Source organism: Oncorhynchus nerka, linkage group LG4, assembly GCF_034236695.1.
Source record: "Oncorhynchus nerka isolate Pitt River linkage group LG4, Oner_Uvic_2.0, whole genome shotgun sequence".
NCBI lineage: Eukaryota > Metazoa > Chordata > Actinopteri > Salmoniformes > Salmonidae > Oncorhynchus > Oncorhynchus nerka.
The window spans coordinates 72,742,878-72,757,617 of record NC_088399.1 but is presented as its reverse complement, the minus strand read 5'-3'; the positions used below and the strand labels follow the sequence as shown (position 1 = coordinate 72,757,617).

At 41.8% G+C, this 14,740-nt stretch overlaps 1 protein-coding gene across 7 annotated transcripts in view; it reads left to right on the top strand.

The window, feature by feature from the left end:
* The window catches only part of LOC115128564 (thyroid hormone receptor beta), a 166,979-nt gene that overhangs the window by 132,670 nt on the left and 19,569 nt on the right, over positions 1–14,740 (top strand). For 2 of the 7 annotated variants that reach the window (XM_065017807.1, XM_065017806.1), the window contains exon 1: positions 12,931–13,321. The exons of the other annotated variants lie outside the window; for them this stretch is intronic. In XM_065017807.1, coding sequence (XP_064873879.1) covers positions 12,976–13,321 — 346 coding nt within the window. In that variant the 5' untranslated portion in view covers positions 12,931–12,975. Of the gene's footprint in view, positions 1–12,930; positions 13,322–14,740 lie in introns of those variants that run through there. 7 annotated transcript variants of the gene reach the window in all.

Here is a 14,740-nt window from a genome sequence, read left to right as displayed (position 1 = left end):
TCTGGAGGGTTGCTAACACAGTGTCCAAAAAAGGGCCAGAAGTATACAGAATGGTGTCGTCTGCGTAGAGGTGGATCAGAGACTCACCAGCAGCAAGTGCGACATCATTGATGTATACAGAGGAGTCGGTCCAAGAATTGAACCCTGTGGCACCCCATAGAGACTGCCAGAGGCCCGGACTACAGGCCCTCCGATTTGACACACTGAACTCTATCAGATAAGTAGTTGGTGAACCAGGCGAGACAATAATTTGAGAAACCACGGCTATCGAGTCTGCCGGTGAGGATGTGGTGATTGACAGGCCTTGGCCAGGTCAATGAATACGGCTGCACAGTATTGTTTCTTATCGATGGCGGTTAAGATATTGTTTAGGACCTTGAGTGTGGCTGAGGTGCACCAATGACCAGCTCTGAAACCAGATTGCATAGCGGAGAAGGTATGGTGGGATTCGAAATGGTCGGTAATCTGTTTGTTGACTTGGCTTTCGAAGACCTTAGAAAGGCAGGGTAGGATAGATATAGGTCTGTAGCAGTTTGGGTCAAGAGTGTCCCCCCATTTGAAGAGGGGGCTGACCGCAGCTGCTTTCCAATCATTGGGAATCTCAGACGACAAGAAAGAGAGGTTGAACAGGCTAGTAATAGGGGTTGCAACCATTTCGGCAGATAATTTTAGAAAGAAAGGGTCCAGATTGTCGAGCCCGGCTGATTTGTAGGGGTCCAGATTTTGCAGCTCTTTCAGAACATCAGCTGACTGGATTTGGGAGAAGGAGAAATGGGGAAGGCTTGAGCGAGTTGCTGTGGGGGGTGCAGTGCTGTTGACCGGGGTAGGCGTAGCCAGGTGGAAAGCATGGCCAGCTGTAGAAAAATGCTTATTGAAATTCTCCATTATAGTGGATTTATTGGTGGTGACAGTGTTTCCTGTCCTCAGTGCAGTGGGCAGCTGGGAGGAGGTGTTCTTATTCTCCATGGACTTTACAGTGTCCCAGAACTTTTTGGATTTTGTGTTGCAGGAAGCACATTTCTGCTTGAAAAAGCTAGCCTTGACTTTTCTAACTGCCTGTGTATATTGGTTTCTAGCTTCCCTGAAAAGTTGCATATCACGGGGGTTGTTCGATGCTAATGCAGAACGCCATAGGATGTTTTTGTGTTGGTTAAGGGCACTCTGGTCTGGAGAGAACCAAGGGCTATATCTGTTCCTGGTTCTACATTTTTTGAACGGGGCATGCTTATTTAAGATGGTGAGGAAGGCATTTTTTTAAAATAAATAACCAGGCATCCTCTACTGACGGGATGAGATCAATATCCTTCCAGGATACCCCGGCCAGGTCGATTAGAAAGGCCTGCTCGCTGAAGTGTTTCAGGGAGCGTTTGACAGTGATGAGTGGAGGTTGTTTGACCACTGACCCATTACGGATGCAGGCCATGAGGCAGTGATCGCTGAGATCTTGGTTGGAAACAGCAAAGGTGTATTTAGAGGGCAAGATGGTAAGGATGATATCTATGAGGGTGCCCGTGTTTACGGCTTTGGGGTGGTACCTGGTAGGTTCATTGATCATTTGTGTGAGATTGAGGGCATCAAGCTTAGATTGTAGGATGGCTGGGGTGTTAAGTATGTTCCAGTTTAGTCGCCTAGCAGCACGAGCTCTGAAGATAGATGGGGGGAAATCAGTTCACATATGGTTTCCAGAGCACAGCTGGGGGCAGAAGGTGGTCTATAGCAGGCGGCAACGGTGGATGTTTAAGAGTAGAAGTTCAAATTGTTTGGGTACAGACCTGGATAGTAGCACAGAACTCTGCAGGCTATCTTTGCAGTAGATTGCAACACTGCCCCCTTTGGCCGTTCTATCTTGTCTGAAAATGTTGTAGTAAGGGATGGAGATTTCAGAATTTTTGGTGGTCTTCCTAAGCCAGGATTCAGACACCGCTAGAACATCCGGGTTGGCAGAGTGTGCTAAAGCAGTGAATAAAACAAACTTAGGGAGGAGGTTTCTAATGTTAACATGCATGAAACCAAGGCTATTATGGTTACATAAGTCATCAAAAGAGAGCGCCTGGGGAATAGGAGTGGAGCTAGGCACTGCAGGGCCTGGATTCACCTCTACGTCACCAGAGGAACAGAGGAGGAGTAGGATAAGGGTACGGCTAAAAGCTATGAGAATTGGTCGTCTAGAATGTCCGGAACATAGAGTAAAAGGAGGTTTCTGGGGGCGATAAAATAGCTTTGAGGTATAATGTACAGACCAAGGTATGGTTGGATGTGAATACAGTCGAGGTAAACCTAGGTATGAGTGATGATGAGAGAGATATTGTCTCTAGAAACATCATCGAAACCAGGTGATGTCATCGCATGTGTGGGTGGTGGAACTGAAAGGTTGGATAAGGTATAATGAGCAGGGCTAGAGGCTCTACAGTGAAATAAGCCAAATAAAAACCAGAACAGCAATGGACAAGGCATATTGACATTAAGGAGAGCCATGCTTAGTCGAGTGATCATAAGGGTCCAGTGAGAAGTGAGGTTGGTTGGGGTCACGGCGATTCAGACAGCGATTCATCGGTAGCAAGCTGGCAGAGGATGGAGGTCTGTTTTTAGCCACCTCGTGCGTTTCCGTCGGTAGATTAGTGGGGTACCGTGTGGTAGAGGGGATCAATCCAATTGGAAAAATAGATAGAAAAAAAGAAAAAATTGTCCAATAGACCTATTCAGTTAGCAGCCGATAAGACAGCTAACGATTAGCGGGCCGCAGATGGGCGTTCAGGTAACGTCGTGATGGAAGGGCCAGTTGGATAACTCCCTCTGGCAGATAACGTCGGTAGTCCAGTCATAAAGGCCCGGTGGGGCCAGATTGGTGATTGTAGCTCAGGAGTGGCTGATGGAACTCTTCAGCTGGCTAGCTCCGGAATAATTGATGTTTGATCTGGGGAAAGCTGCCCAAAAATGTCTGCAGCACTCGTCCAACAGCAGGCAGCCCAGCCAAACTAAGCAATCGGGGGAGAAGGGCCTTTGTCAGGGAGGTGACCAAGAACCCAATGGTTACTCTGACAGAGCTCCAGATTTCCTCTGTGTAGATGGGAGAACCTTCCAGAAGGACAACCATCTCTTCAGCACTCCACCAATCAGGCCTTAATGGTAGAGTGGCCAGACGGAAGCCACTCCTCAGTAAAAGGCACATGACAAGGCACATGACAGCCCGCTTGGAGTTTGCTAAAAGGCACTTAAAGGACTCTCAGACCATGAGAAACAAGATGCTCTGGTCTGATGAAACCAAGATTGAAGTATTTGGCCTGAATGCCAAACGTCACATCTGGAGAAAACCTTGCACCATCCCAATGGTGAAGCACGGCGGTGGCCGCATTATGCTGTGGGGATGTTTTTCAGTGGCAGGGCCTGGGAGATTAGTCAGGATCAAGGGAAAGATGAACGGAGCAAAGTACAGAAAGATCCTTGATGAAAACCTGCTCCAGAGTGCTCAGGATCTCAGGACTGGGGCGAAGGTTCACATTCCAACAGGACAACGACCATAAGCACACAGCCAAGACAACGCATGAGTGGCTTCGGGACAAGTCTCTGAATGTCCTTGAATGGCCCAGCCATAGCCCGGACTTGACCCGATCAAACATCTCTGGAGAGACCTGAAAATAGTTAGCGACGCTCCCCATCCAACCTGACAGAGCTTGAGAGGATCTGCAGAGAAGAATGGTGTGCCAAGCTTGTAGCGTCATACCCAAAAGACTGAGTGAAGGGTCTGAATACTTATGTAAATGTGATATTTCAGTTTTTAATTTTTATAAATTAGCAAAAATGTTAAAAATTAAATGTTTTTGCATTATGGGATATTGTGTGTGTGATTGATGACGGGAAAAACTATTTAATGCATTTTAGAATAAGGTTGTAGCGTAAAAAAAATGTGGAAAAGGGGTTCTGAATACTTTCCGAGTGCACCGTATTTAAGCTTCAGCACGTTTGTTTTAAGAACACGTATATTTCTATATTAATAAGTTGAAACTGACCGAAAAGTGGGTAAAATAATTCAATTATACTTTTACAATTATTTGTGGTTATTAGATTTGAATTAATTAGATGCAATAATTGTATAATCTTAGTAAGTATGTATCATTGGCACATAGCCAGGTAAAATATTTGACTTGTTACCTTGCATTTTACCCTGCTCTGTTTAGTCTATAACTCATGTTTAGTTACAGTTTTTTTGAAATGCTAACATGCATTGGTCAAAACTGAAGTCACATTGTCAAAACTCTTCACACAGTCAGCGAAACAGAAGTGTATGTTGACCAACTGTGAATAATTTTTCATTGCTTTCACACAAAATGCATTCAATGACTACATTCTCCGAAATTGATTAGCTCTTTTCTCATTCATACTCCACCACTTGCAAAACTATATATTTCCAGCACGTTTTCAAATGCTGACACACTGTTTCCAAAACTGTTAAAAACACATTCAAAACAAAATGATGGCAAATGTTGTGCATTTCTGCAGTAACCAGATTAAAACATATAGAACATCTCAGCAGAATATTTAATCATTCCAAACACAGCTGTTTGCAATTTCAGCTGAAAGCCTACCCAAGTTTCCTGTTTTTAGTCTCATTACCAAACATACAAAAGAGGACAGCTTTGGAATTATTTAGTTTAGAAACATGGATCAAAGCTTGGTTGGTAGGGAAAGAAGAGTGGCAGGGAGAGGGAGAATGCGTGGAGGACAAAGGAGAGGAAGACCAAGAGCTGGGGTCTCTGATGAGATAAGGGCCCCAAATATTGACCATGTTGTAAACCATGGTCTCTCTTAAGGGTGCAACCAAATCTGCAGCGTTCAACAGTTGCATCAATAGTACACATTTTCTGGCAAAACAACAGGTGAGATGTGCATCCTTCAATGATAATTTAACTACATATTACAGTACAATACAGTATGGTCACATTTTTACATGTACTGGCATTTTGAAATATATTGATTGTTTTGTGTTTTTCAGTAGGATCCAAAGGTTGCCTCCCACGGGAGGGAGAGGCAGAATATTATCAGATGCACAGGAAATCGCCATTGTTGACATGGTAATTGGCAACAATGCAATAAAACTGCTGGAAATTCGGGACAAAGTGCTGGTAGACAATATCACTTTTGGGAATGTGAATATGGTCAGCACAACAACAATTGCAATTACAATTGTCCTATAAAAACATAAAATAAGGATGAGGTACACTGTACCCTTTGAGAGAAACGGTGTACGTGTGAAAGAACTCCGGTATCAATATCTCCAGGTAAGATGTCTGTTCAATAACCAAACAGGGTACATACACAACTATACATAATGTAAAGTACTGTAAAACTGTGGATTCACTGTATTTTAGAGAGTAATGGAGATGGAAGCCAGGTAAACTACACATACATTCATATTTGTTGATGAAGCTGGATTCAACCTGGCAAAAACACGCCACAGGGGAAGAAATGTAATTGGACAGAGAGCAACTGTGGATGTCCCAGGCCAGAGAGGAGCTAACATCACAATGTGTGCAGCACTGTCCAATGATGGTTTGCTGTTACACAAACCACTCATTGGCCCCTACAATACAGAGAGGCTCATTTATTTTCTGGATGACCTGAATAATCAACTTGTGCCAGCAGAGGAGAGAGGGGCAAGAAACTCCCCTACCTTCGTTGTTGTGTGGGATAATGTGGCATTCCACCACTCTGCTGCAGTCACAGACTGGTTTGCTGCCCATCCTAGGATGTCAGTATTATTCCTGCCTCCATACTCCCCCTTCCTAAACCCCATAGAGGAGTGTTTCTCTGCGTGGAGGAGGAAGGTTTATGACCACCATCCAAATGACCAGATGTCCTTAATGGATGCCATGAATGCAGGGAGTGGAAACACTTCTCCTGAAGACTGCCAGGGTGTGGAGACACTTCTCCTGAAGACTGCCAGGGTGTGGAGACACTTCTCCTGAAGACTGCCAGGGTGTGGAGACACTTCTCCTGAAGACTGCCAGGGTGTGGAGACACTTCTCCTAAAGACTGCCAGGGTGTGGGGACACTTCTCCTGAAGACTGCCAGGGTGTGGAGACACTTCTCCTGAAGACTGCCAGGGTGTGGAGACACTTCTCCTGAAGACTTCCAGGGTGTGGGGACACTTCTCCTGAAGACTGCCAGGGTGTGGAGACACTTCTCCTGAAGACTGCCAGGGTGTGGAGACACTTCTCCTAAAGACTTCCAGGGTGTGGGGACACTTCTCCTAAAGACTTCCAGGGTGTGGGGACACTTCTCCTGAAGACTGCCAGGGTGTGGAGACACTTCTCCTGAAGACTGCCAGGGTGTGGAGACACTTCTCCTGAAGACTGCCAGGGTGTGGAGACACTTCTCCTAAAGACTGCCAGGGTGTGGGGACACTTCTCCTGAAGACTGCCAGGGTGTGGAGACACTTCTCCTGAAGACTGTCAGGGTGTGGAGACACTTCTCCTGAAGACTGCCAGGGTGTGGAGACACTTCTCCTGAAGACTGCCAGGGTGTGGAGACACTTCTCCTGAAGACTGCCAGGGTGTGGAGACACTTCTCCTCCAAGATGCATCGCCAGAGAAGACATAAGATGTGATGTTGATGAGAACTTGTGGCCAAATGCAGTAGAGAGGGAGAACTAGGACCCTCACAGTACTGTACAGTATGAGTGATTATAGTATACATGTTGATGAGAACTAGAACCCTCACAGTACTGTACAGTATGAGTGATTATACTATACATGTTGATGAGAACTAGAACCCTCACAGTACTGTACAGTATGAGTGATTATACTATACATGTTGATGAGAACTAGAACCCTCACAGTACCGTGCAGTAGGAGTGTTATATTATACATGTTGATGAGAACTAGAACCCTCACAGTACTGTACAGTATGAGTGATTATACTATACATGTTGATGAGAACTAGAACCCTCACAGTACTGTACAGTATGAGTGATTATACTATACATGTTGATGAGAACTAGAACCCTCACAGTACTGTACAGTATGAGTGATTATACTATACATGTTGATGAGAACTAGAACCCTCACAGTACTGTACAGTATGAGTGTTACACTACACATGTTGATGAGAACTAGAACCCTCACAGTACTGTACAGTATGAGTGATTATACTACACATGTTGATGAGAACTAGAACCCTCACAGTACTGTACAGTATGAGTGATTATACTATACATGTTGATGAGAACTAGAACCCTCACAGTACTGTACAGTATGAGTGATTATACTATACATGTTGATGAGAACTAGAACCCTCACAGTACTGTACAGTATGAGTGATTATACTATACATGTTGATGAGAACTAGAACCCTCACAGTACTGTACAGTATGAGTGTTATACTAGACATGTTGATGAGAACTAGAACCCTCACAGTACTGTACAGTATGAGTGATTATACTATACATGTTGATGAGAACTAGAACCCTCACAGTACTGTACAGTATGAGTGATTATACTATACATGTTGATGAGAACTAGAACCCTCACAGTACTGTACAGTATGAGTGATTATACTACACATGTTGATGAGAACTAGAACCCTCACAGTACTGTACAGTATGAGTGATTATACTATACATGTTGATGAGAACTAGAACCCTCACAGTACTGTACAGTATGAGTGATTATATAACACATGTTGATGAGAACTAGAACCCTCACAGTACTGTACAGTATGAGTGATTATACTACACATGTTGATGAGAACTAGAACCCTCACAGTACTGTACAGTGTGAGTTATTATACTATACATGTTGATGAGAACTAGAACCCTCACAGTACTGTACAGTATGAGTGATTATACTATACATGTTGATGAGAACTAGAACCCTCACAGTACTGTACAGTATGAGTGATTATACTATACATGTTGATGAGAACTAGAACCCTCACAGTACTGTACAGTATGAGTGAACATGTTGATGAGAACTAGAACCCTCACAGTACTGTACAGTATGAGTGATTATATACATGTTGATGAGAACTAGAACCCTCACAGTACTGTACAGTATGAGTGATTATACTATACATGTTGATGAGAACTAGAACCCTCACAGTACTGTACAGTATGAGTGATTATACTATACATGTTGATGAGAACTAGAACCCTCACAGTACTGTACAGTATGAGTGATTATACTATACATGTTGATGAGAACTAGAACCCTCACAGTACCGTGCAGTAGGAGTGTTATATTATACATGTTGATGAGAACTAGAACCCTCACAGTACTGTACAGTATGAGTGATTATACTATACATGTTGATGAGAACTAGAACCCTCACAGTACTGTACAGTATGAGTGATTATACTATACATGTTGATGAGAACTAGAACCCTCACAGTACTGTACAGTATGAGTGATTATACTATACATGTTGATGAGAACTAGAACCCTCACAGTACTGTACAGTATGAGTGTTACACTACACATGTTGATGAGAACTAGAACCCTCACAGTACTGTACAGTATGAGTGATTATACTACACATGTTGATGAGAACTAGAACCCTCACAGTACTGTACAGTATGAGTGATTATACTATACATGTTGATGAGAACTAGAACCCTCACAGTACTGTACAGTATGAGTGATTATACTATACATGTTGATGAGAACTAGAACCCTCACAGTACTGTACAGTATGAGTGATTATACTATACATGTTGATGAGAACTAGAACCCTCACAGTACTGTACAGTATGAGTGTTATACTAGACATGTTGATGAGAACTAGAACCCTCACAGTACTGTACAGTATGAGTGATTATACTATACATGTTGATGAGAACTAGAACCCTCACAGTACTGTACAGTATGAGTGATTATACTATACATGTTGATGAGAACTAGAACCCTCACAGTACTGTACAGTATGAGTGATTATACTACACATGTTGATGAGAACTAGAACCCTCACAGTACTGTACAGTATGAGTGATTATACTATACATGTTGATGAGAACTAGAACCCTCACAGTACTGTACAGTATGAGTGATTATATAACACATGTTGATGAGAACTAGAACCCTCACAGTACTGTACAGTATGAGTGATTATACTACACATGTTGATGAGAACTAGAACCCTCACAGTACTGTACAGTGTGAGTTATTATACTATACATGTTGATGAGAACTAGAACCCTCACAGTACTGTACAGTATGAGTGATTATACTATACATGTTGATGAGAACTAGAACCCTCACAGTACTGTACAGTATGAGTGATTATACTATACATGTTGATGAGAACTAGAACCCTCACAGTACTGTACAGTATGAGTGTTACACTACACATGTTGATGAGAACTAGAACCCTCACAGTACTGTACAGTATGAGTGATTATACTACACATGTTGATGAGAACTAGAACCCTCACAGTACTGTACAGTATGAGTGATTATACTATACATGTTGATGAGAACTAGAACCCTCACAGTACTGTACAGTATGAGTGATTATACTATACATGTTGATGAGAACTAGAACCCTCACAGTACTGTACAGTATGAGTGATTATACTATACATGTTGATGAGAACTAGAACCCTCACAGTACCGTGCAGTAGGAGTGTTATATTATACATGTTGATGAGAACTAGAACCCTCACAGTACTGTACAGTATGAGTGATTATACTATACATGTTGATGAGAACTAGAACCCTCACAGTACTGTACAGTATGAGTGATTATACTATACATGTTGATGAGAACTAGAACCCTCACAGTACTGTACAGTATGAGTGATTATATTATACATGTTGATGAGAACTAGAACCCTCACAGTACTGTACAGTATGAGTGATTATACTATACATGTTGATGAGAACTAGAACCCTCACAGTACTGTACAGTATGAGTGATTATATTATACATGTTGATGATGTTTTTAAAATGTTTTTATTGCAGCCCTGGAATTTCAGGAATTGTTTTTTTGTTTCAACTTTTTATTTTTCACAAGTAAATTACTATATGCAAAGATATAGAAAAAATAAAGGCTATTGAAGCAGAATGCTGCATTTCTGATTCATTGTTGTTACATGTACTTCAGTACAGTCAATAAAGTGAAAAGGTGTTATTCTTATTCTATAATGATGTGAAAATCATTCAAACTTCAAAGAGAAAAAGTTCATCATTTAAGTAATGCTCCATGTTAGTGTTTTTTAGGTCAGTGTGTTATGAGTGACAATGTATGCTTTCTAAGTGAGAATTGTTGCCAGTGTTCTGGTCGAACAAGCTTATTTTGAGACATGTATAAAGTGTTTTGGTGGTTTGGGTGAGTTTTGGAGGTGAGATGAACTGTTTGGCCAAGATGCATGTTGGTAATGCAGACTGTGTGAAGAGTTTGGAAAAAGTGGCTTCGGTATTGAGCGACGCTTGTTAGCAATTGAAAAAAAACTGTAAGAGCTATCAATAAGAGCATGGCCATTGATTGATCAATTATTAGAATATCTGCAAAATGTACACCTAATTAAATATTGAAATATTTGCTTAATTAACTCAGGAAGCACAACTGTGGAATCACCTGCTTTCCTTGTATCCCTTTGTATCCTTCATTTATTTCGCTGTTTCCGTTGTTTTGTCAGTTACATGAACGTTGGTGTGTGATGCCACTGCAGGTAAGTATTCCTATATCAAACGTCGGTTAACTGATTGGTTGGTTAATTGGGTGCGATAAAGACAAATACACAATCCTCGCTGGATATAAACATTTACACACAAAACATCAGGAACAAAATAAATGAAATGTGTAGCGGCCATCTTTGTGAATTCTAAAAGTACGAGACAATTTTTGATTAATATAATGGTAGATTATTTATTCATATAAACAATGAACCTTTTGGGGAAACTACTGTATCTTTAAGATTTAAAACTCGATTGACTTCTAAAAGAAACCATGTGCGTGTAAAAGGTGAACAGCAGAATACTTAGCATCTCTCTGTAGACCCACTGTATATGCTATTGGTATTACGTAGGCCAGGATGCTTGGTGGTCATTGATCAACTAATGGTTAGTAATGTGGAACAATACTATAGCTATTTGGTGTTGGTTTTTTTATGGCTGACTTGTTTGGACAGAATTGATATTAAATGTATTTCTTCTTTCAATTTGAAATCCATAAAATATATATCTTATTATTCACTTGTAGACCTCTAGCAATTGTGTCCACTAGACCTGATATTAACTAAAAACTTTTTCAATTGTTAAACTGAATAATATCAAATGATCCATCACTACTTGAAACTCTGATATATTTATTTGGACATTGTTATTATTACTTTATTATTATTTTGGGAACTTTATTAAGTAACATGTAGTGTGTTTCAAAGATCTCATAAAGTTTAGCCAATCATATCTTAGCAAGAAAATAACCTTAAGTGTGATCAAGCATATGTTTGTACTTAGTTAGTCCATCTACTTTGATTGTCCAATTAGAAAATATCGGTACCGCCTTCCCCTCTGCCATAAGGCTTATCCTGTGAACCATAATCAATACCATAATCAATATGGCTGAATGTCTGAAGATTAACATACAATAAGGTGGTTTGGCACATGGCGCCTCCCATTGAAATTCAACCTGTTGATCAAACTATACCAGAGTATCAGAGAATTAAACATTTGGTTTCTTTCTTATATTCTGACTCAAATAAGAAAGTAATATGCAATCAACACCAGAAGAATATAACTTCAGTATTCCATTTATTTTTATTTAAAAAAAAAAATATTTCACCTTTATTTAACCAGGTAGGCAAGTTGAGAACAAGTTCTCATTTACAATTGCAACATTTGATAATTGTATATGATCTTGAACCATTGCACTTAGCTGCTCTAATATTATCATTGTAATACACTTGTGAACGGGTTATAATCAGTCATTCGGGGTATGCAGGGGTTTCTAATGAGTTATAGAAGTTTCTGATGTTTCACTGACCTACTAGTAAGCAAGTTGTTTTTAGCTGGGTTGTGTTGTCCATCATGGATTACAGTGTGGTGGTCTTCATTTTATGGCAATGTTGGTATAACTTAACCCTTGTAAATGAGCTATTCTATTCTATCCTAGTCTGAAGTGAAGTCTAAGTTTTACTTTATTACCAGTGAAAATGTTGGGATTACGTGGGATTCATGTTGATTGATGTGAATTGAAGACAGGTGTTCTGAGTTTGTGTGCGACATAAATCACTGAAATAGGCCTAAGCAGGCTAAACCCGATTATTCTGAGATTTGAACTCTAATGTAATGTGCACGATATTGTTCATCATCCAGATCTAAGTGTTAAATTGAATTGACTCACCGAGTGTTGACGAACCAAACCAAACTAAACTTCTCCGAGACTGTCCGCTACTACTTATTCATACTCTTATGCCAGAGAAGTATTTGGGATGACTTTTCTTTTGTTATTTTGTACTGTCTTTGTTTGTTTTTTAACTTCTGCCAGCGGCACGGCACCATATGTCTATGACTAGGTGATGGTGGTTGGTGAGGCACATCAATCAAGGCTTTAATCTGGCGAGAACATCACCATCTTGTTGCTGTCTGTCTGTTACACTCCTGGGATTTACAGAGTCAGATTAGAAATCTCACGTCGTCATAAAGCTCCTGCCACAGTCGGCTGGTAGGGCGCTGTGCGGTGGGGTGGAGCCGGGCGAGTACGTGCTAGGGGTTGTACTGTAGGGGTGGGCCCAAGGTCTCGGTATATAAGACTCATTCTACCAACATAGCCCCTACCTGCTCCGTACACCAGTTTGTTATCATATCCGTATCAATCGTTTCATTATTTATCTGGAGTAATTTAACATAACGCTGAATTAATTAGGCTTAGCTCTGAGTTGATACGTAACATTGTCTCCAGGCTTCTTTTCTTTTCTTTTTTTTGGCCTTCATCAGCCTTTTGTATGAGCCTACCTGCCTTCGGTGCAGTCGTTGGCCATCATGAACTACTGCATGCCTGACATGTATGAGATGCCTCATGGCGTGGGCGGTGGCTACCCGATGCAGGGCGGTGGGGAGTACTGCATGTATGGAGGTGATGGTCCCGGGGGTTACGGGCACTGTGAGCCCCAACCCATGCACCAGATCCACCCTCCCTGCATGGAGCAGGCTTGGCCCCCCAGCCAGCCCTATGCCTGCTCCTACCCAGGACCCAACCCCGTGTTCAAAAGTGAATACTGCACCATGGAAGTGCCTCTCAGCCACTACAACCACCAGCCCGACTACTATTCTGAGGGGAAGCCTGACTTCTCCCACATGCAGTGGATGCAAGAGGTCAACAAGAAAGGTAGGGAGTTGGGACTTGGGAGCAGTACTTCTGGCTCTAGAACCGGGAAGTACTAGGGATTATTGTGATGGCATGACAAACTGAAAGGTAGGGACTAACCCGGTGGCGTGATGGGGTGCCATCCTGACAGCTTGTGTTGGAATGCATGTGTAGAGACGTGCGACAGGTGCACCAATATGTCCTGTTGATGAAGGACAAAATCTGACCTGATATTGTTGGTATTTGATGTATGCTAATCTAGTTTGGCTTGAACAGTGATTTATCTCATTGCAAACCGTTTCAGTGTTGTACCTTGCTCGTATGTGTTTATATAATATCGTAGTGACTTTTGATACACTATAATCATAGTGATTCTGATACTACATGTTTATTAACACCTAAACACTGAGTACTGTGAGTTTCTAGGTTGATAAGTCAACCTATTAGGGACCGTTTGTAGTTATGTACATTGAACTATGTATTCACTTTCAAACTAAGACCTCTTAAAGTTTAAAGGCAAATTCAGACCGCCAACATATTACAAGACGATGGACTTTGAAAATACTTTTTGGCAAACTTCTGTATGGTCAATATGTCTCTGCATTTGATTGTCCTGAACAGTGTTCTTAGCGTCTATCATAATGGTTTGCTATTAAATTCACGGGTGGGTATTAATTGTGTTGACAACCTGAGCTCCTTTGATCAGGCTTTAGTTTGGACTAGAGTAAATCCAAGTTGACCTAAGGTGTCATACCGTGCCAGAACTGACCTGGAGCCAGAGAACCTGTTGCATTTTGTGCTTTTGTGTGTGTGTGTGTGTGTGTGTGTGTGTATTGATTGCTGGTACAGGGAGCAAGACTACAGACAGGGTAACAGAAGGCTGGAGCTTGCTGGTTGATGGCTTGGCCCTGACTCCCCTCGACTCGTATTGATCATTTATTGACCTCTGCCCCCACCCTCCTCCTCTCCTCCTACCCCCCTCCCCTCCCGCAGTCTGACGCCCCCCCTGCATGCCACCCTGCTCGTGTGTCCGGGCTGGATCACCTCTCTCAGTGGGCTAAGCCCCCAGCCTTGCCCTCACTGACCCTACCTTTTAAACTCTTGTTACCTCTGCTTCTTACCTTCTTAGTGCTACACACTTTAGGCCCTTTTGGAGAACTTTGTGTTGAAATTAATGATGTTAAACACATCTGGTGGAAATCACCTCTTTGTTTCTAAGTTGCTGTGTCTACAAAGATCATGTTCAGTGGTCTGCTTGTGGTCAGACAGTAGTAAATGAGTACTTTATTGTCCCACAGGGAAATCTGTCTGGTAACGATACAGGCGTTCCTAGCATACATAATTGGTTGTTTCTGAATGCTGTTTGTATCCAACATAAGTATAGTTGTGTCCCTGTTAACGGATCGTCACTGGCCTATATGGGGCGGCAGGTAGCCTAGT